The sequence below is a fragment of the Thamnophis elegans genome, chromosome 2 (genome assembly GCF_009769535.1).
Source record: "Thamnophis elegans isolate rThaEle1 chromosome 2, rThaEle1.pri, whole genome shotgun sequence".
In the NCBI taxonomy this organism is placed as follows: domain Eukaryota; kingdom Metazoa; phylum Chordata; class Lepidosauria; order Squamata; family Colubridae; genus Thamnophis; species Thamnophis elegans.
This window is the reverse complement of record NC_045542.1, coordinates 72,487,709-72,512,730: the sequence shown is the minus strand read 5'-3', so window position 1 is coordinate 72,512,730 and position 25,022 is coordinate 72,487,709. Positions and strand designations below refer to the sequence as shown.

Sequence of the window (25,022 nt, the reverse complement as noted above, 5' to 3'; positions counted from 1 at the left end):
TATTTTACTTCTTTACCATCCACTTGTATTGTCAAAATAACTTTAGTAAAAATTGTTTGACTTATTGACAATGCGCCTTTAATAAAAAGGTGAAGCGCTTCGTCACTTCAATATTGATGTGTGTGGCACAGGTAACTTTGTTTGTATTTTATATGCATGTTTTCAATTCCTGCAACATATCACTTGGTAAACTATCAAAGAAAGCTAGAAAATCCCTTTTTCATTTAGAATCGTATAAGCCTCTGACAAATATTCCACTTTACTGAGCTCAAACATGACAAATTTCTAAAAAAAATCTTGTTCTTGCTTACGTTTTCGTACTGCAATTCAAATTTTATGTGAACTTTAAATTTATGCAAATTTTAAAATGCACACAGATTGTCTCTACATATAACTTTTGTGGCTGAAAAGACATCTAACTTGGTGAAACACAATTGCAAGCATTTCTGGCCTGATAAGAAAGACAAAATCCAATCTGAGCATCTGTTGTTTTTATTAAGTTCTAACCCTGGCAAGGAAAAACGAAATTGTTTATCCTTTGCTTCTAACAGTTATAAAAGTCGTTTTAATTACATTTTTTGGACAGGCTTGATTCCCAAGATATCAAAACCTTTGGCCATCACAGCAGCTGTTGCTTCACACAGGAGCATTCGCCACATGTTCACATTCACTATTTCACCTAGATACAAAACAGACACAGCACAAAAATAAATATTAGATGCAGCCATTTCAGAAATTAATACATATTTTGCCTCTTTTACAGATTCAAGAACACATTATGAAGTTATAATCAGTTTCTCTTCACAAATTAAGTTTATGAACAGATGTTGTACAGGTAATCCCTGACTTACAACCATTCTTTTAGTGACCATTCAAAGTTATACCACAGAAAAAAGTGACTTATGACTGGTGCAGCAGCCTCATGGTCAGGTGATCAAAATTCAGATGCTTGGCAACTGGCATATATTTATGGTGTTTGCAGTGTCCCGGGGTCATGTGATTTCCTCTTGCAACATTCTGACAAGCTTAAGTTGATGAGAAACCCAGACTCACTTAACAACCATGTTACTAGCTTAACAACTGCAGTGATTCTCTTTACAACTCTGGCAAAAAAGGTTGTAAAATAGGAAAAATCTTTCTTAACTATTTCATTTAGCAATAGAAACTTTGGGCTCAATTGTAGTCGTAAGTCGAGGACTATCTGCAGTACTTTATTTTTGTGATGATTCTGTCCAAACCTTTGCATTCCTAAGATATCCAATATAGCTATAATTTAAATTCAGCTTATCCAACCATGTATTTATTTTGCAATCATGGCAGGGTTTTATTTCAAAGGATTAATAATTTTATTTGCCATATTTTATAGCCCTTTTTAAAATAGAAAATTGAAAATATATTTAGTACAAAGAGTCTCATAGGTTCTAATGATTGAGGTTCCATCCAACCTGGTTTGAAAGGAAAGATTTTCACAGATCTTTGTATTTCTTATTGAGTTGTCAATACTTTGGGGCTTTAATAATCTTCACACAACTGTTCCAACTTTACTTTCAAAAAACTAAAGTAACTCACCAGTTTGTCTATCTTTTTCCACACAATAACAGTTATCATAGAATTCAGTAAATGTGGTGGCTAGCTCATAGAGATAGTCGCAGAGAGTGTGCAGTAAAAGATCATCTAAGCACTTTTGGATGATCTCAGGAAACCTCAAAATGCATTTGCCTAGTTTCCATTCTTTTTCATGATCCAATATTATTTCTGTTGTTCCAGCTGCCTTTTGTAGTTTATCCTCATTGATATTAGCCACTCTTGCTATAGATCTGTCACAGAAATAAACCTTAGATTAGATGTCTAGAAAACCATCTCCATCCGGACTGCCCCCCAAAAGATTATGCGCCGCAAGAACAAAGACGTACCAAAATTAGTGACTTATCCCAAAAGGATGGCTAGCTATTATGCATTATTTCGACAATATTGTTAGAAATACCTGCTTCTTAAATACAGAATTCCGCCTTGAAAGTTGCACTTTGAAAATGCTATAAGTCCTGTAGAAGAAGGGATCTCAGAACCCAGGGATGGAGTGAAAAGAAGGATCACTCCAGAATCCTTACATAACCACAAGAGAAGTAAGTCCAATCCCTGTCGACAGCTGTAGACCCTTAGCTAACACAAACCAGGTGCTGATCTTAGTTGAGAATATAGCTTTGCATTGGGCAATCAAACAATTTAATTTAACTTTCACAAGTTGAACTGATCTTTCATACCCGAGAAGTCCTGAGTCAATGTAAAACCAATATAAGTCACATCAGCCACTTTAGGCATCAATTGCTCTATAAAAATAACTGGGAATAAGGTATGGAGCAACCACACCTGAATCCTCTTTAGTTCTTATGCAAGATCTCATTAATACATACCAAAAATTCCTTAAAATAAGCCACATATTTTCCTTAGACTGTGCCAAGTGAACAGGAAAAGGCATATTTGATTGAAGGAGGTCCCAGCGGGTTCAACACATGTCTCAGCAGCTCTTTCCTACTGAACCCCAATCGCAGAACCATAATATGTATTTTTGCTCCTATCACTATGTATGCCGTGCAAGTATATTCAAGATTACATTATTAAATTACTAAGTCTTGCCCTTAAAGCAAAATACATTGCTGAATGGGCTGTACATTGCTTTTAATGCTTAAATTTTAAAGTTAAATGTTTACTTTATTTTTTTCTGGCTTCTTTGAGCATTAAAATAATTTGTGATGTATGTCCATAGCTATAGATTGTGAAACCAAGAGTATTAAACATACTGACAGTTAAATGCCATTCTTATAGTGAACAAATTAGCTAGTTCAGTACATATCAGCATAGCCTCAGTGTTCTAAAAATGATTATTAGCCAAAAAAAATTTTAAATGTAGAGAAAGGCATTAATGGTCCATATTATATATTATCATGCATTATAACTTGAAAAATAAAAGAACTTGGCATAATATCTACCTGATTCGAGTGAAGGCATAAAGTAAATAAGCAGCAGTATTTCCTCTATCATCAAGCATCTTATCAAAAGAGAAAATATAATCATTTATTCTGTGATGAGACAGGTCTGCATATTTAATGCAACCAAAGGCAACTGAGATCTGCGCTGCCTTTAATTCTTCAGCTGTAAGAACCTGTTAAGACAAATAAAACATTTTTTCAAACAAATGAATGAATTTTTTTTAATTACCATCAATGACCAGCAAGATAAATACACAAAGGATCGAACAAATAAAACAAAAACAGTATGTCAGTCTTATACAACTATAAAGGCTTGAAAAAATTAGATAAACCATATTGCTTTAAAAACTGGTCAAGTAGAATCAAATGACACCTCATAAATAAACAATCTTCTATCATTTCTAGCTACAATTTGAAGACACTATTGCTCAAAGTTTGCAGTCTTCACATTTACAACACAATTTAGCTCAGCTCTACAAGTGGCTTAAAATAATTCTCTAAAAGTAAATGATGTTGGCATAAGCTTTATTTATATATGAATTTGAGGCCACCAAAGAAAGTTATAGTGACCATTCTAATTGTGGTAAGTTACAAAGCATTTCTTAGTAGTGAAATTACATCCCCCTGCCTACCCCAATACAATCAATACAAAAGTGATCTTATCTATTCTTCATTCTATGTTGTTTTGCCATCTGCTGGAAAGCTAAGATAATACAAGAGCCTATAGACCAGAGCAAAAATTAATCTCAATGTATGAATTCCCCTAGAGTATCTTCTCTACCCATTTAAACATCAATGATAGCTTTAAGCACTATGAAACAGTATCCAAGATGGGATATCTTAATACGATGTTCATTGCTAATCAAACTAATATAATTAGCAAAACAGAAAATTCCAGTAAATTAAAAGAAAAAGAAATACAAAGTATAGAACAAGATAGCAGAAGAAACAAAATCACTACGTTGGATTCAAGAAAAAAAAATCCATTACCTTATCTCTTTCCTTTTCCTTTAGTTTATCCATTGATCGCTTCAATCCCTCTTCAAGAAGATCAATCAGTCGTACTGTATCCCCAGAACGTGTTTTGAACTTTTTTCTTATAGCAAAGAGTAAAAAAATTTACTTTCCTGAAATGGTATCTCATTTTAAATAAGTTACATTCCAAATTTAAACATATGCTGCTTTCATAGCATGAAAGTGACATCCCAAACACTCTTTGCATCAATAGTGACAGGTAATATATTAAAAAATGAATGGGTTTTAAAGAATATAAATTTTATTTCAGTGTGAATACACAGACTCAAACTAAGAGGATTAATTAAAGCTGAATTTTAGTTTCAATATGGGAATATTATAATTAATTTTGGGAAGGAACACGTTTTTCAATTAATGTCACAATTTGTCTTAATGAGGTATGCTAGGAATCAAAACTCTCCCTGCACTTCTAAAAAGATAAGGCTTATTATTATATGCCTATAATAGTAATTCCATTTTAGGGGTAAGATAATGTCTTTTCTCTAGCAACTGGTCTAGCTAGTTAAAGCATGGTTTGGTAGTTTTCCAGAAGTTAGTAACAGCAAAAACATGACGACTTATATGCAACTATGTAGTCCTTTCACTGCCACCATGGTTCCAAGTTAATCCCGTGAAAGCATTATTGATGCTTTTGACCAAAACAAGCTTGTTTTAGGCCAGAATCAGTATGGTCGAGAGGAGGAATGGAATCTTCATCCCTTGGACCATACTGATCCTGATCCAAAACCTTCTGGAGTCTTCCATTCCTGAAACAGTAGGTTTCCCATTTCATTTCATTGATGCTAGTGTAATAAAATTATTTTAATTAATTACTGTAGTTAGTTCTCATAATTTACAGTAAATTTTAAGCCACCACATGAGGCCCCAAAATCTCAAAGCAAGATAGGCAGCAAATAAATTTAACTAATTAATGAATTATTTTTTAAAAAATGTGACTGAAATAAAACAATAATTTAACAGCAAATGAAAGGGCTCCACACACAAAGGTTCTGGGCCTCATACGGCTCTACATGACTCAGATGGTGAATCTCTGATTAACAGGCATAATACAAATATAAAATAGAAGAATAAAATAAAGAAGTGACAAGAGTTAGTAATAAAAATCTGGGTGAGGGAAAAGAAAAGGTGTCTTTCCAAACTAAAACAAATATATTGCTTCCTGAGTATTACTTAACTTGTTACTTTAGTTAATGAAGGTTTGATTAATCATACTCATAAAATTGTGTAGATGGATGAAGAGGATTCTTATTTCCAACATAAACAATTTAATTACAACATGCAGATAAAAAAAGAGATGTCTACGTAGCTGTTTTTGCACTATGCACAAATACATACATTCAGTATTATAGTTCAAGGTAAAGCTGCAGAATGTTCAACCAAATCTTATTCTAACCATTCTGCAAGAATATGCTTCAAAAAAACAAGACAAACTACATGTCACAAGTGATGCTGGAACTGTTCAGAAATAATAATAATAAAAAAAGGTCAATGTGTGTATTACAAAACTTTTTTTTCAAAGGAAAGTCTTATACAGTGTCCATTTAGACCAAGAGGTGTCAAACTCAATTTCATTGAGGGCTGCATCAGGGTTGTGTTTGACCTTGAGGGGCCAGGGTGGGTGTGGCCAGCTCAACATCAATCATGTCCTAAGTGCTCTGCACGCGGCCCTCCAAAGTTCTGTTTTCACTGGAAGAGGCACTGCGAGCTGGTCCTTTGCTGTTTCCATGGCGGCTCCGCGGGTCACATCTGGCCCCCGGACCTTGAGTTTGACACCCCTGAACCAGATTGATACTGCCTTTATTTCCAGGCAGTAGCTCAGAAAAAGGAGCAGCTTCAAAAGCATCCAATTCAAAAACCTGAATATTTGATCTAAACAGTTTATTTCCTAAAACTGCCTTCAACATGAATATTGCCAATTGATTGTCCAAATCAATAGAATTTTTTTCCTCTATTGAATTAACTTTAAATAAGCATTCAATCCTCCAGTGAGATTAACAATAGAATTTATCTTAAGGCATAGTGAAGAAGAGCTTAGTATAGTGATTAAGGCTAGAAACAATTAAGTTCTGAGTTCTAATCCTGCGCTAGGTGTGATGCTAGCTGGGTAATCTCAGTTATTCTAAGAAACTAATGGTAAACTACTTCTGAAATTGCTGGCAAGAAAACTGCAAGGATATGTCTAGATAGTCACTAAGAGTCAAGCCAGACTCAAGGAACATACACATTCACATACCTCCCCCCCCCCAAAAAAAAGAAAATACTTTGTACACTTACTTGTCTTCTCCCAATACCACTCCAAAAGGAGCATGAATTACTTTGGTCACTTTGGGGTCGTACCAGCCAATCATCTGAGCTGCTGCAAATATTGTTTGTAAGTGAACAGACTGTAAAACAAAGCAGGATTAAAGTAGAAATTGTTAATTATGAGGTCTAAAAATGTTTCTAATAAAGCGTGCCTTGTTTCGGAGAAAGCAATAGGAGCAACTGTCCTGAGAACCAAAGAAGGAACCAGCCTCCCAGTAGGGTTCAATACTCAAAATGATCAGATAGATCAATCTTTTTGTTCACGGAAAGAACATTAATCAGTTAAGCATAGCTGACTGTATTTTATGTTTCTCCATACATTTCTGTTTAATGGGCTGTTGATGTCAATGGGTAAAAATAACAGACAAAAAAGTTATAGGAACTAATGAGGAGGGAGGGAGCATTAAATGAATAGCACATCTAGATCTGCTTTGGATCACATCAATGTTCACCAGTGAAACATTTTATGAAACAGAAAACACTCAGAAAAGCTCACCTGCCCACTGTCTACCACATAAATTATATAATCAGCTTTTTCTTCAAAAATCCTCTGCTTTATTGCTGCCAAGTCTGATGTATCATATGTGAAACCCCCATCAGACTTCACAATTGTCAAAGGAACAGAACATCCTGGAATAAATACAATTTTCCGGCCATCATCCATTTGTAGAAACCCTAAAGATAGAAAATTCATCACTGGTAACTATGCAAAAACAAATGGAAAATTATATTAAAGTTTGGGAAGCAAATCTACTTTTTTGATATACCAAAAAATGTATAAATAAAAGCCAGTTCAATGAAGATTTACAAACAGAACTTGTCATACAGCCATACTCCAAGCCAAGCAGATAGGCATACAATGGAGTCAAATGTTTACAATTTCTACACCTGCCAACAATGGTAATTATCTCTTGACGTGGGCTTAACTTCTGATTTCAGAGGTTGATTAAAGGAGGAAAAACAAAATGTCCAGTTGCCTGAAATTTTTAAAGAAGAATCAGAGGACAATATAGCAAAATGGTTTTGGACTCAGTTTAACTGTCATCCTGTTCTCACCATAAGGCTTTGCTCCAAACCTAATCAAGAAAAATTTGTGCGATTTATCTTCCCAAATGTAACATCTCTTACTTTCTATTTTGAGTAGGCTGATTTAATGTCTGTTTTCCAGCAATCAGAACCCTATAGATATTATTAATCATTCACAAACGAATCACCCACTATTAAATATTTCCAGATTATAAAGTTAGCCTTCCTAACACAACAAATTCTGTTAGTTGAAGCCATATATCTATGAGGACCCAGATTGTTGGGGGCAATATGCTGACTCTCTGTAAACCGCTTAGAGAGGCCTGAAAGGCCTATGAAGCGGTATATAAGTCTACTGCTATTGCTATATCTAAAACATAGGAAGCAATGATATTATTAGTTACTGGATTCCTGTTAAATGTAAGAAAAAAAACAACAACTTCTTTAATTCAGAGAGAGATGAAACACAATGAAAGAATTATGGAAAATACTTTCTATCAACCTTCAGTATTCTAAAGTGTGTAATTTGAAAGCTAACCTGATTGTGTGTTGAATTTAGGTGGTCTATATTAAAATATCTAGTTAATTATGGCATTGAGCTATAGATAGCTATCTTAATGAGTAAATGAAGGATTTAGTTTTTAGTTAGTGAACAATTTTAAGAGATGGTATGGCAACAATTGGAAACTAGCAACACTTCAAATAGATAAGGACATATTGTCTGAAGATAGAACATTCTTATATTAACAATGTGTCCCAAACAACATTGGTTTATCATGCATTGGAGATATTTACATTTATTATGGAAATTTATTAACAACCAGGATACCAAAAGGAATCAATCAGAAGTCAAAGATCCTGCCTGATTTTACTGTCAGCAAGCTGCAATGTGATGCTTTCTTTCCAGACCAGAGGATACGAAATAGTATCATACATATTTGACAGCTGCCCAACTGAAGAGTAAACTGGAAACAACATAACATTGAAGAAACATCTTATCGAAGAAGAGCTACAGTAGCTCAGAAATTGACCAATAAAGAAAGACTCTCTATATGATCACTCATGCATTAACTGATCCTTTTTACCTGTCGGATCTTCTCTTTGTACTAGCTATCCAAAATGTGCATGTACGAGGATTGTCTTAATTAAAGAACATTTTCTTTTGGTTCTTGTATCAGTGAACTTATATATGGCTATAAATATATTGAAAAAAATATTGCATGGTATCATCCTGATATTTGGCTTGTCACAATTTCTATCTGAAAAGATGCTACAAAGAAGATTTGATAATCTTGCCTTGTGTCAGGGTACAATCAGTTAACTAAAGTTGCATATTACTTCTCCAAACCTAGACAACTGAGAGAAAAATAAAGTAATTTTGAATTTCAGGGTAATGGTACCTAGTTAAATTTACTGATTAGGTATAATAAAACATTTTTTAAATAAAAGCAACCTTTCTTGAAGGTCTGAAACATATATTAAATGGCTTATCATTTTAAACATATTTCAGCTGCAGTATTTCACTTCCAATTACAACAGAGATATGTTACCTCGTTCGTCAAGCTCCTTCACAATCTCATGCATCCTATCTTGGTAGTATGATTCTCCTCTGTCTATGATGGAAACATCCAAGCAGTCATAGATCTTTTGGAATTCTGATCAAGAAGAGGAGAAAAAAATCTAAGCACATAGCAGTGAAGAATTTAAGATACTTAAGTTGAAAATCTAGTGATTAGAATAAAACAGCAGCAAATTATATGGAAAAGGAGCAATGTTAAAACGCTGGGTTCTCCTTGAAATTCACCAAGGGCTTTGTCATCAGTTTAATAATTAATAATAATTAAAGAGTATCCTCTCCTCTCATAGGTAATTCTAACTGGCTTAATGAACCTTCAGGTAAACAAATCTGAAGCTGACTGTTGGTTTTTATCAGTATTCAATGTAGGTTCATAATTTCCAACATCATGTTAACTGGGCATTGAGTCATGGGATAAGCAGCAAAATGTTTCAAACCAAAAAGGAAAGTTCAGTTGGCATGACTTAATTTCCAGACAACTCTACCTGGATAACTGAGAATCGTCACTGACATATAGCATGATGTTAAACATTCAAAAAAGGTAAGCAAGAAAAAAACTGAAAATTTCACACACTTGAGAGCTTCCTACAAATAAAATTGTATAAAAAAGAAATTAGGCATTAAAGTCAACTATTATAAACTTCCCCATGCAAATTACAGTGATAAATTCCTAAACTGTTGTTGAACAACAGTGGACAGAAATCTGTTTCAGGACATTCTTTATGGAGATGACTCCCTCCATTTTTTTCTTCATGCTGTAATATGTTAGTAGTTAGGAGACCCAAAACATTGGAAAGTTTGATATTACAGACTTGAACTTGGTCTCACAGAGGAGCAACTTTAGATCCACTTTTCAAAATTTTCCATCCTAAATGGTACATTCAAAATTCTTATACTTCAGCAGTGTTCTAAAGAAATAATTTCAAGTCACACTGTTTAAAAAAAAGTCTTTTTCTAAGAAAATGCTCAAAAGGAGCCAATATAAACACGTCAAAATTTCAAAAATCACCTTTTCGGGATACCTCACAAATGAGGTTCCAAGCTTTAATGATGTCTGGACTTTTGCTCTGCAATAGGACCACACAGTGATATGCATGCTTCTTAAACTCTTCCTCAGTGTCAAACCTTCTTTTTGATTCCTAGGTTAAAGAATATGCATTAAATGGAATCCAATCAAAGTATTCATAGCAGCATTAATGTTTAGAGTAGATAAAAAGGCAACATTAATTAAATATCAAATTAATAAACATAACTACCCCAATTGCAATTTCAGCAATTTTAACTGTTTGATCTTTTCAGTTTGTTTTAACATATGCAGAAACTAAGCACATTAGGAAGTTACAGCTCTAACACTGAAGAGAAATTGGGTATCCTCGCTCACATATGAGTTTACTGTATGTGAATCGGAGTGTCCATGGGAAATTTTCTGTGCTATTAATCTGCATAAACTTCAATTGTTGACATGATAGGTTTTCTTCTATAAAGAAGTGGAGAATAAAAATCTGCTCTCACTGGAATTAACCCACCACCACCACCACCCACCCCAATGCTTAGAAATGAAAAATTGCAGGTTCTTAAGCAATCTAAGTGCACTTAATTTTAAAAAGAGTTGATTTAGTGTCTGAAAACAGGCAGCTATGCAGACATTGTCTTTTCAAACTCCTTGCTCAATGATTACTTTTGTTTGGGTGTAGCAAAATCGTGTGTGTTCAGGGACAATTTCGTCAGGAGTGGAAAGAACGCTCTCTCTTTTACCCCTGGCAGTAACACCCATCATGCAAGGATACAATCACGTGTTCTTGGATTCATCCCATCAATCCCTCTTTGATAGAAAAATGTTTATGTAGTCTAGATGGTTATAAACATCCTCCTATATCCTATTGATTTTAGGAGATTTTAGTCTAGTATCCCATCCTACTTCCTCATGTAATCCCCAGAAATAGGCTGTCGATGCTATTAACTATTATTTGACTGATTTTGTTTTGTCATTCTTTAACAACATTACACATGTAGATGATGACTGTAACTTCAGTTTTTCTTAAAGGATTAAACTAACTGATTCATCTTTAAACATACTATTTTTATTCTAATTAAGAATAGCATGTAGTAAAAGCTCTGAATAAACATTTGCAATATTATTGAAACATTGATTCTTTCTTATGTAATGGTCTGTAGTGATCCCTTTCAATGTAAAAAAAAATCTTACAAAAACAATCTATATAAAGGATTAATGACAATGAAAAACATACTTTTCAATACCGTGCAAAACATCAAGCATTTTGTAAGCAATTGTAACAACGGGAACAAATATTGTGGATACAATACCTTATAAAAAGCTTGGAGATCTCCTATGGGTGGAGAAACAGTGAGGTAATCTGGAAATTTATCTTGCAGATGAGCAATAAGCATCCCAAACTGGGTGCCCCAATCTCCTAAATGATTCAATCTGTATAACAAGAAAAATAAACCAAATGTAAATACAGGTAACCTTTACATAGGAAAACACTATTTCAGTTAATCTAACTGAAAGGGTTCATCTAGAGTTCTGCTGTGTTTTGGCCTAAAATACCGTGCCAGATAAGTAACTACAATAATATTTCCAGTGGGCTTATTGCTTAATTAACATAGTTCGTTGCAAGGCAGAGAAATTCTAGCATTTCTTTGATACATTTGTGTCATACAAATTATTGAAAGTCAAGTGTGGCTCCTTCACAGAAAGAGAAGCACTATATCTCTAAATACATTATGAGCATGCCCACAAATATACTACATGACGTACCTTAGAACATCATGGCCCATGAATTCGAAAAGACGACACATACTGTCCCCAATTATAGTTGATCTCAGATGTCCAACGTGCATCTCTTTTGCAATATTTGGGGAAGAGAAATCAATCACCACCTTTTTATATGGAATAAAGAATGGAAAAAAAAGTCTAAAAATTTCGAACACAATTGGTGTAAAAATACCATATTTCTCAGAATAATATTTTCTTTTAGACTTGAAAATAAACATTTGGGTTTATTTTTGATGCGGTCTTACTTTCTTTGAGATGCAGCAGGGAGATTCGGTGAGTTGGATGTGCCGTGGACGCACCGTTGGTGTTGCCCACCCACACCCATGCTGCCACTTATGCTGCCCATGCCCACTGCTTGGGCTTATTTTCGGGGTAGGGGTAATATTAGGCCCACCCCCTGAAAATTAAGGTTCAGCTTATTATTGTGGTGGGTCATGTTTTCAGAGAAACATGGCATGTAATATATTTTTTTAGCTATATTATGGAATCCAGATATTGTGAATGAAGAATGAATATAATTGTATACTGGTCTACATGTTTACTACATATAGAAAATATATCTATATATATCTATACACCCATACCCACTCCATTATCTGTGGAGTCCATGTATGCACTAATAACATATAAAACTCGTTTGATGTTGTGATTAAGGTGCTGGCCTAGAAACCAGGAGACTGTGAGTCCTAGTCCTGCCCTGGGCATAAAAGCCGTCTGAGTGACATTGGACCAATCATCCTCTCTCAGACCAATTCCTTCACAAGGTTATCCTTGTGAGGAAAATCGGAGGAGAATTATGTATGTTTGCCACCTTGATTTATCTATTAAAAACAGTGGGATAAAAATCAAACACATGAAATAAATACTGTATGTTCAGGTTCTATATAAGTTATTTGTCTTTTATACAAATGTTCCTTTGAAAGGAAAATAACCAATTTCTATATTTAAAAGGACAAAATTTTTGAAAGCTTGTATTATCAATCTGGATCAAAATCTAAAGAAGGTCACAGATATTCTTCTATGCTTATAAGCATGAGCCGGTTTTACTGTCATTCGCTCTCTTTCCTGGAATACTATGAAAGATCTGTTTCATCGTTATGAAGGAGTTTGTACAGAGGTTCAAAGAAAACTAAATATTAAAAACAACGTTCATTTTTGGCAAAGCCAAAATGAACTTGTCGGGTAAGATAAAATACCAACAGCCATTTACTGTTCACCTTTTTTCTTTCACCAGAAGCAGGTGGTTGAACTCCATTCATTAGTACACTGCTCAGCTGTCTGGATACAAAATCTTTCTTCAAGTGTACATTGATGAAACCTTTAAAGTCATCAAAATTAAAATGGTCATAAAGAACATAAATACATATCCACATCTGTTTTCTTTATAAAGAAAGTCTTTTGCAGCAAATTAGCACAATATTTGTAGACAAGGCAGATTAGTGTAATATTTGTAATCACAATATAAATATTCAGTTCAACACAAATGAAAGTTTATGCCAAAAAAAGCTATGCATACTTATACCAGATAGATACACTCTTCTATTAATAGGCTTACTCAATAATTAGTTATGAGGAGGAAGAAGCATGTTCAGCAAGTGCCAGAACATGATACTGTCAACTTAATTTTATTATAATATACATTGCTAGCAAATTCTGTTTCTACTTATATTAAATATAGAGTAACTCTACCAGGTCCAGCGATTTCAATTTTCTCAATGCATTCATTGTCTGGAATATTTCTGGCAATCTTGTCAGCAATATCTCTTGGGCTTACTTTTTGCTCCTTAGTCTTGAGCAGTATCTGAAAATAAGGAAAGGAGTCAGTGTAATTGCTTATTGACTGGAAACACAGTCAGGCACACAATGCCATGGTCAATATCCTACAGATCTATCATTTAACCTGCTTTGACAAAGATAATATACCTTCTTATTTTATAAAAAACCTGCTTGGAATCCACAAGTTTAAAAAAATAATGCCCCAAATATCTAAGGACAGAGAGTCATTTATACATACTTTTAAGAATCTGAAGCCAAGGATAGCAAATAACTGTGATTCTATTTTGATATGTCTAAACCAAACCAGTTCAGCTTCCATTCAAGGCCACATCTCAAAAATATATGTGTTATTATAGTTCACTGTGGGACATTTAAAAAGAAAGGAAATATCTACTATTTAGGCCAAAAGCTAAATGTTTACTTGATCCCAAAGGTCTGATTCTACACTTTCATTTTTGGACTGTTGCCTTCTAACAAATTAACTCTTTAGATTATTTCATATGCATTGATTGATTCCTCAAAATATACTCTGAAGTACATCTATGTATTTGATGATTAATTATTAAGGTAGAAAGAATTATCAGAATCATGTTTGTCTTTCCACTTACTAGAATGTTATATTGTGAATGAAAGTCAACCGAGGGGTTTAGAAAAAAAAAATCAAAGTGGCTAACAGATACATATCTCTCTTACATACACATATATCCCTCTAGAATTTTTGTTCTGTATCAATGTGAAGTTAAATGAAAAGTGTATGATACATCTAGATCCTAAAATTTAATATCACCTCATATAAGAATATGTTTATTTTGAATGACTGAAATCAGAATGAGAAAAAAATTAAACTGTTTTTACTCTGGCTATGATAATCTGCTGGTAAATTTACTTTTATAATTAGCACAAGAGGCAAAAGGAAAGGAATCCTTTTAAAATGATAAATTTTAAAATGTATCAAGTACTCAGAAAGTTTGTCTGTTCATCAGAATAATTCCAATATATGAAACTAATCAGTGAAGCAAATATAACTTTTGCAAAATTTGAGGAAAAAAGTTCCAATAGCATCACATCTCAAATATGACCTAGGAAGAGTTCAAAAGCATATGCAATTGGTGGAAACAGTCCATCATCCACTTCTGCCCATGCCTATTTTGAGAAGCAACAAAAACCCATATTGGACAAGACAGCTAGCCACTGTTTCCTTGGAGTAAAACAACAGTCAAACTATATTCTCTAAAAGGCATTGCAAGTTTGTGTTGAGTTGGACGGCTTCCAATCTCAGTACTAATGAGCTCTTTTTTAAAAAAAAATGTGGTTCATTTACTCCAACACATTCATGCAGAGAATCTGATGGCTGACATGTATCAATGAGATTACTGCCAAGCCACTTTGACAAGCTATCCAACTACTTTTCTAGGCAATTAAGAAAACAGTGTGAGTTACACTGTGAACATGCACTGATTTAATTGATGATAGAACATTGCAAAAATTGTACCCATGTGGATGAATATATTAGGAATATATAAACATCCCAGCTAGTGGGATGTAAACAAGAGCATGTTGGCTTGTGGCACATTGGCCAAAATGGTTAATTATTGTGCCTTTATGATTAGTAGGGAAATTGCATATGGCATAACTCCAATGGAGAATGGAAATCTAACATGTTCTTTCTTATTTTTACTAAAACCATTCCATTGAAGCTTTGGTTAACCAAAACTGTTATCTATAGGCCCTAATAGTAAAAGCTAAAGGACATGGAAATAAATAATAGAGGGTGAATTAAATGAAGTAAATAAAAGTATCCTTCACTGATTATATTATTCTTTCATCATAAATAATAATCCTTTGCACACAAGCACATGAACAGGCTTCTCATACCACATATAAGTGATACCGTATCAACCTTGCAAACACTCAAGCTTCCTATTTCCGCTATGTATTCAATATGAGCAGTGATTAATATTTATATGTATTTATATGTTAGGGTGTAGGTATATACATATGTATGTACAGGTAAAATTCAAAAAATTAGGATATCGTGCAAAAGTTCATTTATTTCAGTAACGCAAGGTGAAACTAATATATGAGATATATCCATTACATGCAAAGCAAGATAGTTCAAGCTGTGATTTGTTATAATTGTGATTATGGTTTACAGCTCATGAAAACCCCAAATCCACAATCTCAGAAAATTAGAATATTTCATGCAATCAATAAAACAAGGATCGTACACAGAACAATATAGGACCTCTGAAAAGTATAAGCATGCATATGTACTCAATACTTGGTTTGGGCCCCTTTTGCAACAATTACTACCTCAATGCAGCGTGGCATGGAAGCTATCAGCATGTGGCACTGCTGAGGAGTTATGGAAGATCAGGATGCTTCAATAGCGGCCTTCAGCTCTTCTGCATTGTTCAGTATCATGTCTCTCATCTTTCTCTTGGCAATGCCCCATAGATTCTCTATGGGGTTCAGGTCAGGTGAGTTTGCTGACCAATCAAGCACAGTAATCCCAGGGTCATTGAATCAGGTTTTGGTGCTTTGGGTAGTGTGGGCAGGTGCCAAGTCCTGCTGGAAAATGAAGTCAGCATCCCCATAAAGCTCATTTGCAGAAGGAAGCATGAAGTGCTCCAAAATCTCCTGGTAGACGGCTGCGTTGACCCTGGACTTAATGAAATACAGTGAACCAACACCAGCAGATGACATGGCTCCCCAAATCAACACAGATTGTGGAAACTTCACACTGGACTTCAAGCATCTTGCAGTGTGTGCCTCTCCATTCTTCCTCCATACTCTGGGTCCTTGGTTTCCAAATGAGATGCAAAAGTTGCTCTCATCAGAAAAGAGGACTTTGGACCACTGAGCAACAGACCAGGTCTGTTTTTCTTTAGCCCAGGTAAGACGCTTCTGACGTTGTTTGTTGTTCAGGAGCGGCTTGACAAGAGAAATACGACATTTGAAGCCCATGTCCAGGATCCGTCTGTGTGTGTGGGATGGCTATTGATACACTGACTCCAGTCTCAGTCCACTCCTTATGAAAGTCTCCAACACTTCTGAATGGCCTTTTCTTGACAATCCTCTCCAGGCTGCGGTCATCCGTGATGCTTGTGCACCTTTTTCTTCCACACGTTTCCCTTCCACATAACTTTCTATTAATGTGCTTTGATACAGCACTTTGGGAACATCCAACTTCTTTTGCAATTACCTTTTGAGGCTTTCCCTCCTTATGGAGGGTGTCATGGTCAGCAGTCTTTCCCATGATTGTGATTCCTACTGAACCAGACTGAGAGACCATTTAAAGGCTCAGGAACCCTTTGCAGGTGTTATGGATTAATTAGCTGATTAGAGTGGGACACTTTTGAGCCTAGAATATTGCACCTTTTCCCAATATTCTAATTTTCTGAGATTGTGGATTTGGGGTTTTCATGAGCTGTAAGCCATAATCATCACAACATCTGACAAATCATGGCTTGAACTATCTTGCTTTGCATGTAATGAGGCTATCTCATATATTAGTTTCACCGTTTAAGTTGAATTTCAACTTCTCCCCTCAGGATGCTATTATAGGGCACTACAGGCCAAAACAACTTGACACAATGATTTTTTCATCCATGTCATCACTCTGCTAAACACCTAACTCTCATAGCACTGTCTTATAGCAATAGCAATAACAGTTAGACTTACATACCGCTTCATAGGGCTTTCAGCCCTCTCTAAGCGGTTTACAGAGTCGGCATATTGCCCCCACAATCTGGGTCCTTTATACCTAAAGATGTAGAAGAGCTATACTGCTATTATCTTCTCATCTTCCTCATTTTTTCTACTACATTCTCCTATCAGTATCTTATGATTTATCACTTATTGTTTGTATCTTATGATTATAATTATGATTTATTACATATGATTTATCACTTTATTGTTTACATGTACACTGGGAGTTTATGGACCGGATCAAATCACACTTGGCCAATCAAGAATATTCTACTTTATTCTATTCTATGTGTATTTTGTTATGTACAATATGTTTAGGCCCTTGCATTTATAATTAAATCTATTTCTTCACTTTCCTGCATATATTCAACTATACAAGACTAAACTGCTTTCACCCAAATATTTTATGCCTTTCATTTTTCTCTACTTTCATAGACACATTTCTTTTCATTCATGCAGCCATGCATGTTCACCATTTATTCTTCTTGAATCTAATGATGCAACCTCTCATACTATTTCAAAGAGTAAAAGAGATGAGAATGAGCAGTAAGAGAGAGAGAGAGAGAAATATGTGATGTCTCTTTGGTTGTGTAATTGTGGAAAGATTTACAATGTATGCTTGTGGTGATATTACCACTATGTTGGTAAGAAATGTGAGTATGCATGTATTTTTGTAAGCTGACAAATCTATGATACTGGTTAAGAACCTGAGTTGTTTTCAGTAAATTTAAATAGATTTTTATGATGCAAGGACAAGCATGGATACAAAAATTAATTTATCAAAGATCACTGTTGTGTTTAAAAGAGAAAACTGAGTGAATAGTTGTAAGTGGTACATAAGTGGGAAAAGACCAAGATCAAATGTATTTATGTAAAAGTGGATAAATGTTAGGATATGGAATACAGTTAGTGAAGAATGTGTCTGCAAGGTACTCAGGGACTGAATGTTTGCAAGGAATGTTTGTCAAAGGATGTAAATAAGTTTAAGTCAGCTGCTTCCATCCATTTTGTTATATAATGTTGGATATCACAGAAACATAAAAATATGTAGAAGGAATAGTGACTTTAAGAAGCACATGTGGTAAAATGAGAAAAGATCAGATCAAGAATGAATACGTGTTGAATACAAATGCAAGACTAGTGTGAAATAATTATCCTGAGGAGCTTTGCTCAATAGAGATAAATGAGGATCAAATCCCAAACAAAATTATGAACAAAAAGTTGAATGGGATGTGGGGGGGAAAGGAAATGGTAAAAAGAAAAATTTGAAATACTAAGAAAATAGTAATGACTGGATGGCATTTAAGACATTCTAAAAGAATTGAGAAGTTAGAAGAACAAAATAATTTGATATACGGGAGTCTGAAGGCAAACATGATTTGCAAGTCTTATAGTGAGTGGTCTTTGTGTAAACTACATTTAGTTATGTTTATTTTTTCTTCCTTAACTTGTCAACTGCTCTTTGTATTTTTTCCTGCTCTTTGCCTATTATTACTTACTCCCAGAAGCAATAGCATGAGTTATATATGTGTGAAGATTTATATTGCTGTTTATTATAGCACTCAAATGTATGTTTAACTATTTTGCATTGTACAATAGACTGCACTTAGAAATTTTCAGACCAAGAATGTAAGGGGGAAAAGCAATAGTTCATTTCGAAACATTTATTATATAAATAAATCATCTATATAAATATCTTACAGAAGTCATAACCACATTTATTTGGAACAATAAATATGATCTTTAACTCAATTCGCAGACGACGTTGCACATCTTTGCTCACCTTTCACTACAACGTTTAAAACTTTTGGCCTAAAGGACTTTCCTAATTTTTATTACTGTTTTTTTAATTGCTAGATTATTAATCTTGTCCTTTGTCACTTCTGCTTTTTTTCCAGTACATATTATTACTAAGTTATCTGCTTTAAATTGCACAAAAAAGAAGATGCAGGAACAGTTAGAATAAAAACTTGCAAACAGCTTGACAGTTTCCACTAAAATATCTGTTTTTTAGTTATATAATCACCGAACCAAATTTTGAGAAGTCCTGAAGTCCAAAATAATATCACTATACCGTGCGATTCACATGACTACACTTTTTCAAGTTATTTAAAAGCATTGCCACAATTCAAAGGTTTAATAATGTATGACAGATCTATGGAAAAATAACTGTCTAATAAGAGCAGATCAATTGCACACTCAAATTGCAGCATGGTAGTATATTGTGATAATCATATCTGTTTGAGATGCAGCAATAAAGATCTATGAAAAGTACACATACTATGAATTACCTGAGATATGCTCATAGCACTGTTGCACTGGTAATCACCAAACCTGGACTGTTGACTTGGTGTTACTGCCAATGGTGGGTTTTCTAAATCAGGATACGCAGCTTTGATAGCTGCCTTAAAAATTTCCTGAATCCTGTGATTGATATTAATCATGCCTTTGAATTTTTCTCTATGTTTTTCCTCCTGAAGGCTCTAAATAGGAATACAAAATAAAATTAGTTAATAATGAATTCAAATAGATAAGAAAGTATAGTTCCATGGAGCTAAGAATTCAAAATGCAATTTCAAATTATAAACATAGTAAGAAAGTCCTATTTATTCATTTTCCATCTTTTCAAATTAGAATTCCACAAATGATTTGAGATGGATGGATGGATGGATGGATGGATGGATGGATGTATACATACATACATACATACATACATACATACATACATACATACATACACGTATGAACACACATATTTATGTTTCTGAATTAGAAGGAACGAAAAAGTTCAATTGTTACATGATGTGTCACCCCTCGTCGAAACAATTCTGATAGATTGGTTGGTTCTCTCTCTCCCTCCGTGTGTGAGAGAGAGAGGGCGGGGGGAGAGGGAGAGAGAGAATATGTGCATAACCATGCAACCCTTTTATTTGGAAAATTCTTATACTATAAGTGCATTTCTAAGAATAGCAACATAGTGGATAGTCTACCTACACACCCCTGTAAAATACCAGGTTTTTAGATGTAAAAAATCAGTCCAAAATAAATCACTTCAGAATTTTCTCTATCTTTAATATACCATATAAGCTGTACAGTTCAATTAAAAAACCCTGAACTCTTGGGGGAGTGGGAAAATAAACAATAAAAACATATAGTAATGTGGTTGCAAAAGTGTGTACACCCCTTAGGGTGGCTGTGTTCAGAATTAACCAGTCACATTCAAAATAGTCAGGACACACATACCATCAATTGAAATGACTCTGATCAAGCATATATAAAGTTCAGCTGTTCTATTAGGATTTTTCTGACATTTACTCAGTTGCCTCTTATAGAAAAAGCCATGGTCTGCAAAGAACTTAGAAAGTATCTAAGGGATCTCATTGCTGGATCAATCAAGAGAAGGGTACAAAAAAATTCTAAGCATTGAACCATGGAACACAATGAACACAATCATCAATAAGTGGCATAACAATGACATCATCAAGAATTGGATGTCCCTTCAATGTATTATGGTCTGATGAGACCGAGATTGAATTTTTTTGCCATAATTCCAAAAATTATGTTTGGCACACAAAAATAACATTGTGCATCATCAAATGTACACTGCATCACAACTAAACATAGAGGTGGCAGCATCATGCTATGGGGCTGCTTTTCTTCAGCTGGAACTGGAGTTTCAGTCAAGGTAGAAGGAATTATGAACAGTTCGAAATATTGGTCAATTTTGGCACAAAATCATCAGGCCTCTGCTAAAGCTGAAGATGAATTTCACCTATAATGACCCAAAGCATATCTACAAATCAACAAAAGAATGGCTTCACCAGAAGATGATTAAAGTTTTGGAATGGCCAGAGCCCTGCCCTGAATGCAATTGAAAATCTGTGGGATAACCTAGGATATGCCTTCCAATCTGACAGATTTGCAGTGCTTTTGCAAGAGTGGACAGATTCCAAAGGCAAGATGTAACATACTGATAAGGCTCCTACCCCAAAAGACTGAATGCTGTCATAAAATCAAAAGGTGTTTCAATAAAGTATCAATTTAAAGGTGTGCACCTTTATGCAGCCACATTATAGTTTTATTGTTATTTTTCCCCTAAAAGCTTTCATTTTTTTAATTGAATTGTACAGCTTATAAAGTTATATGAAAGGTAGAAAAAATTCTGAATGATTTATTTTGGTATGATTTTTTACATCTCAAAAATCTGGCATTTTAACAGGAGTGTGTAGGCTTTTTATATCCACTGTACATCAAGAAAGAAAATTCCTTGCAGTTCTTGAACTAGAGTTAATTTCCACTGCAATTCTTCTTGCACAACCTTTCTGTTTTCATTTTCTCCTCTGGGTGTGGTGCTCAATTTTGTCCCAATCCAATTAACCTTTTCTTAACTTTAAACAAAAACAAAAAACTCAAGAGAGCAGACTTCATGAACTACTGTGTCTTTTCCCACCATCGGTTTTCTATGTTATTACTGTGCACTAACCATTTCCGGATGCAATGTCTTCTATTTTCAATTCATTTAGCTTTGACACAGTGGTCCCTTCAGTTCTGGAAACCTCTCCAGCAGCTTAGAAGCACACATGCTCATGATTTTCATAAAAATAATTCTTTCAGATCTGTAGAAATGTCAATTTTCCTTATTTACAATGTTTGCTGTCAAAAAGTTCAAAATCATACCTTTTGCAGGATATTTAAGCGATATTTTAATTTTGCATTTTCTTCCCGCAATTCTTCCAAGGTTGGTGAAGCTCCCAAGCATCCATAGTTTTTCAAATGATCTATTTCAGCTGTCAAAACCTTTATTTCTCTTTCCTAAAAAGCAACAATGATTTTTTTCAATTCTAGAGTTTATTTCTTACAATTAAATAAGCGTACCACTCTAATTTCTTCACCATGTATGGAACGTTATATACCTTACAAAAACATATATAGTAAATTAATATTGCTGATTTCAGTCATCTATTAATCTGTATCTTTTTGCATCCTTGAATTTTAAAAATCAATCTACCATATTTTTCGGAATATAAGACACACCTTTTTCTCTCAAAAAAGAGGCTAAAAATCTGGGTGTGTCTTATATATTGAATACTGTTTTTGCCTCCCGAAACCCTGCCCCTTCACCAAAGTGGCCGTCCATAGCCTTTAGGAGGCTTTCAGAGTGCTCCTGGGGGCTGGGAAGGGCAGAAATGAGTGAAAAACATGCTGTTTTTCGCTCAATATTGCCCCCCAGCCCCCAGGAGCACTCTGAAAGCCTCCTAAAGGCTATGCATGCCCTTTTCTGGCTCATTTTTGCCCCCACTCCCACCCCTCAGGTGCACTCCAGAAGCCTCCCAAAGGCTACTCATGCCTTTTAAAAAAATAAAATGGGGCCGTTTTTGCCAAAAACAGGCCATTTTGGGGAGGTATGCAGCGTACAAAAACTTTTTTTTAATTTGCCTCTTCAAAATCTTGGTGCGTCTTATACTCCGAAAGATATGGTAATACTAAGCTTACTGAAGGAATAGCTTTTTGAAATAGGTTTCTACAATTAAAACATGTGCAAATTTAAATCAAGCTTTCATGTCATGAATTATGGAAATAACCTTCTTCCATATTCATACAGTAAAAATTATTATAAGAAAAGATGAGTGCACTGATATGTTTGAAAGGCTAAGTACAATTGTCACAATAGCAAAGAAAGAAGCTGCTAACAATTGTCACCTTTATGTGAAAAGTTCACTGAGAGGGATGTCATAAGTTTTCTCATTTAATTTTTATAATTTTTATTTTATTCATTAAACGTATATGCTGCTATCCATCTCACTATTTTTCAGTCTTGATAGGAATTATTTTGGTTTTTCTTTTCCAGATTGCTGGAAAAGTAGTAATTTATTTGCAATATTTTATTGCTTTAATATAAAAAGAAAACAAAAAGAGAAAAGCAAAATAGGAAAGGGAGAAAACATTTCATTACACAGAAAAAATCATGCAATTCAGTTTATGATAACCAAGTGCAGAATACTTTAACTTCTGACATCCTTTCCTTTGCTGTACGGAAATATCAACCTTGCCATAGACTGGTAAAAACTAAGGATAAATTGATAGAGTGTATAACACACATTCAGTTTTTACTATACATTTTTTTCATCAAACAACTAAATTCGTCCCATAAAAGAACTAACTTATTTGATGTTTTGGGCAGCAAATACAGATAGTACTCAACTTAAGACCATAATTGAGCCCAAAATTGATGTTGCTAAGTGAGAAATTTGTCAAGTGAGTTTTGCCTCATTTTTACAATTTTTCTTGGAACATTTGCTAAGTGAATTCTGCAGTTATTAAATTAGTAACGTGGTTGTTAAGTGAATCTGGCTTCCCCATTGACTTTGCTTGTCAGAAGGTTGCAAAAATGGGATCACGTGACTCTGGGACATTGCAACCGTCATAAATGTGAGTCAATTGTCAAGCATCCAAATGTAAATCACATGAGCATGTAACAGTCATAAGTGTGAAAAATGATCATGTCTCTTTTTCAGTGCCGCTTTAACTTCGAAGTCTCTAGCAGCTTTAATTTTAAGAAAATGAAAACGAAAGTACAGATGTCTACAAACTAAGATAGAAAGAGGTGAGACAGCAGATAATCTGCTTTTATTAGTTCTTTTTCCCTAGACTTGCCATATATTATTCTTTTTTGCCAGTCAAGAAGGAACTTATTCTCCACTGACAAAATATGCAAAATTTAAAACACTTTTAATTGAAGCCTGTCTCCGCTTTGCCATCTCTCGCCTGGCACAACGTAGTCGAGCAGGGAACAAAGGTTGCGATCCCCGCCCTGTTCAACCTTCGCCTGTAGGAAATTCATTTCACGGCCCCGCTTTAAGCCCGGCCAAGGATATAAAAGTAAACGCCTTTGAAAAGGGCGAAAGGGAGACTCCGAAGAGACAAAAGGAGAAAAGCCCCAAGCCTTCCCCGCGCAAGCTCCAAGCATTGCCACGCGTCCCCAGCGGAAGCCCAGCCAGCAGAGAGAAAAAGTGGCTCTCCGGCGCGTCTTCGGAGAAGAGCGAGGACCGTTCCCGGCTTCCCTCTTGTCTTTCCCCCGAAACCGCGCCCAACCCACCCGGGGAAGCCTCTGACCTGGCGCTGCAGCCGCTCTACCCACTCCGCCGCTTGCATTGCCATTCTCACGAACCACAAGCTAGCCGCAGCCGGAACCGGAACCAGAACTCACCGTTGACGCCAAGGCGAGAGAAAGTGAGCGAGAGAGGAGCCGAGGAATAAAGCGCGTCGAAGCTCCCTCCAGCGCCTTTGGGCGCCCCCTATTGAGTCGCGTTGGAACGTATCCCCCCCCCCCCCCCCCGTTGCTTTCCTTTTGGAGGATTCGTGGCCGCCTGGTGCCCAAGACGAGATTTTTGGATTTTTTTAAAAAACGGCTGCAAATTAATTATGGGAAATTATAATGCACGAGACAAAACGATTGTCTTATGACAAACTGCGAAACAATTTAAGTCTTGCAGGAAACAAAAGACTCGCACCTGTCCAGCATCTACCTTGAGGTAGTCAGTTTCCTGGTAAAGAGACTAGAGTAGAGCAGAATAGCAACTTTGTCACTTTGAATGTACACTAATTGGCATACATTAAAATTAAATTTCGTTGCATACAGCTCTGAGGGTCACCACCTCTGATATACACTATTATTTGTATTTTGTCTTTTATGTTCCCCCCTTTTTTCCCCTTTGAATTGTTCGCTGCCCTGAGTCCTCCCGGAGAAGGGCGGCATACAAATAATAAAATATCAATACCAATACCAATACACTATAAAACAGTGATGGCG

General features: G+C 35.1%; 1 protein-coding gene across 2 annotated transcripts; it reads right to left on the bottom strand.

Moving 5' to 3' along the window:
* Positions 1-473: 473 nt before the first annotated feature.
* RARS1 (arginyl-tRNA synthetase 1) lies at positions 474-24,432 on the bottom strand. Of its 2 annotated transcripts, none has more exons than XM_032210423.1 (15): positions 24,326-24,432; positions 21,890-22,024; positions 19,504-19,695; positions 13,415-13,526; positions 12,943-13,043; positions 11,708-11,829; positions 11,254-11,374; positions 9,938-10,067; positions 8,903-9,007; positions 6,823-7,001; positions 6,297-6,406; positions 3,978-4,083; positions 2,988-3,160; positions 1,570-1,817; positions 474-679 (listed from the first exon to the last, which is right to left on the bottom strand). In XM_032210423.1, the coding sequence occupies exons 1-15, from the start codon at positions 24,368-24,370 to the stop codon at positions 570-572; spliced, it is 1,989 nt and encodes a 662-aa protein (XP_032066314.1). In that variant the 5' UTR covers positions 24,371-24,432; the 3' UTR covers positions 474-569. The 2 variants fall into 2 exon arrangements, with proteins under 2 accessions (XP_032066314.1, XP_032066315.1); XM_032210424.1 differs by having other exon boundaries at positions 24,309-24,404.
* Positions 24,433-25,022: the final 590 nt, after the last annotated feature.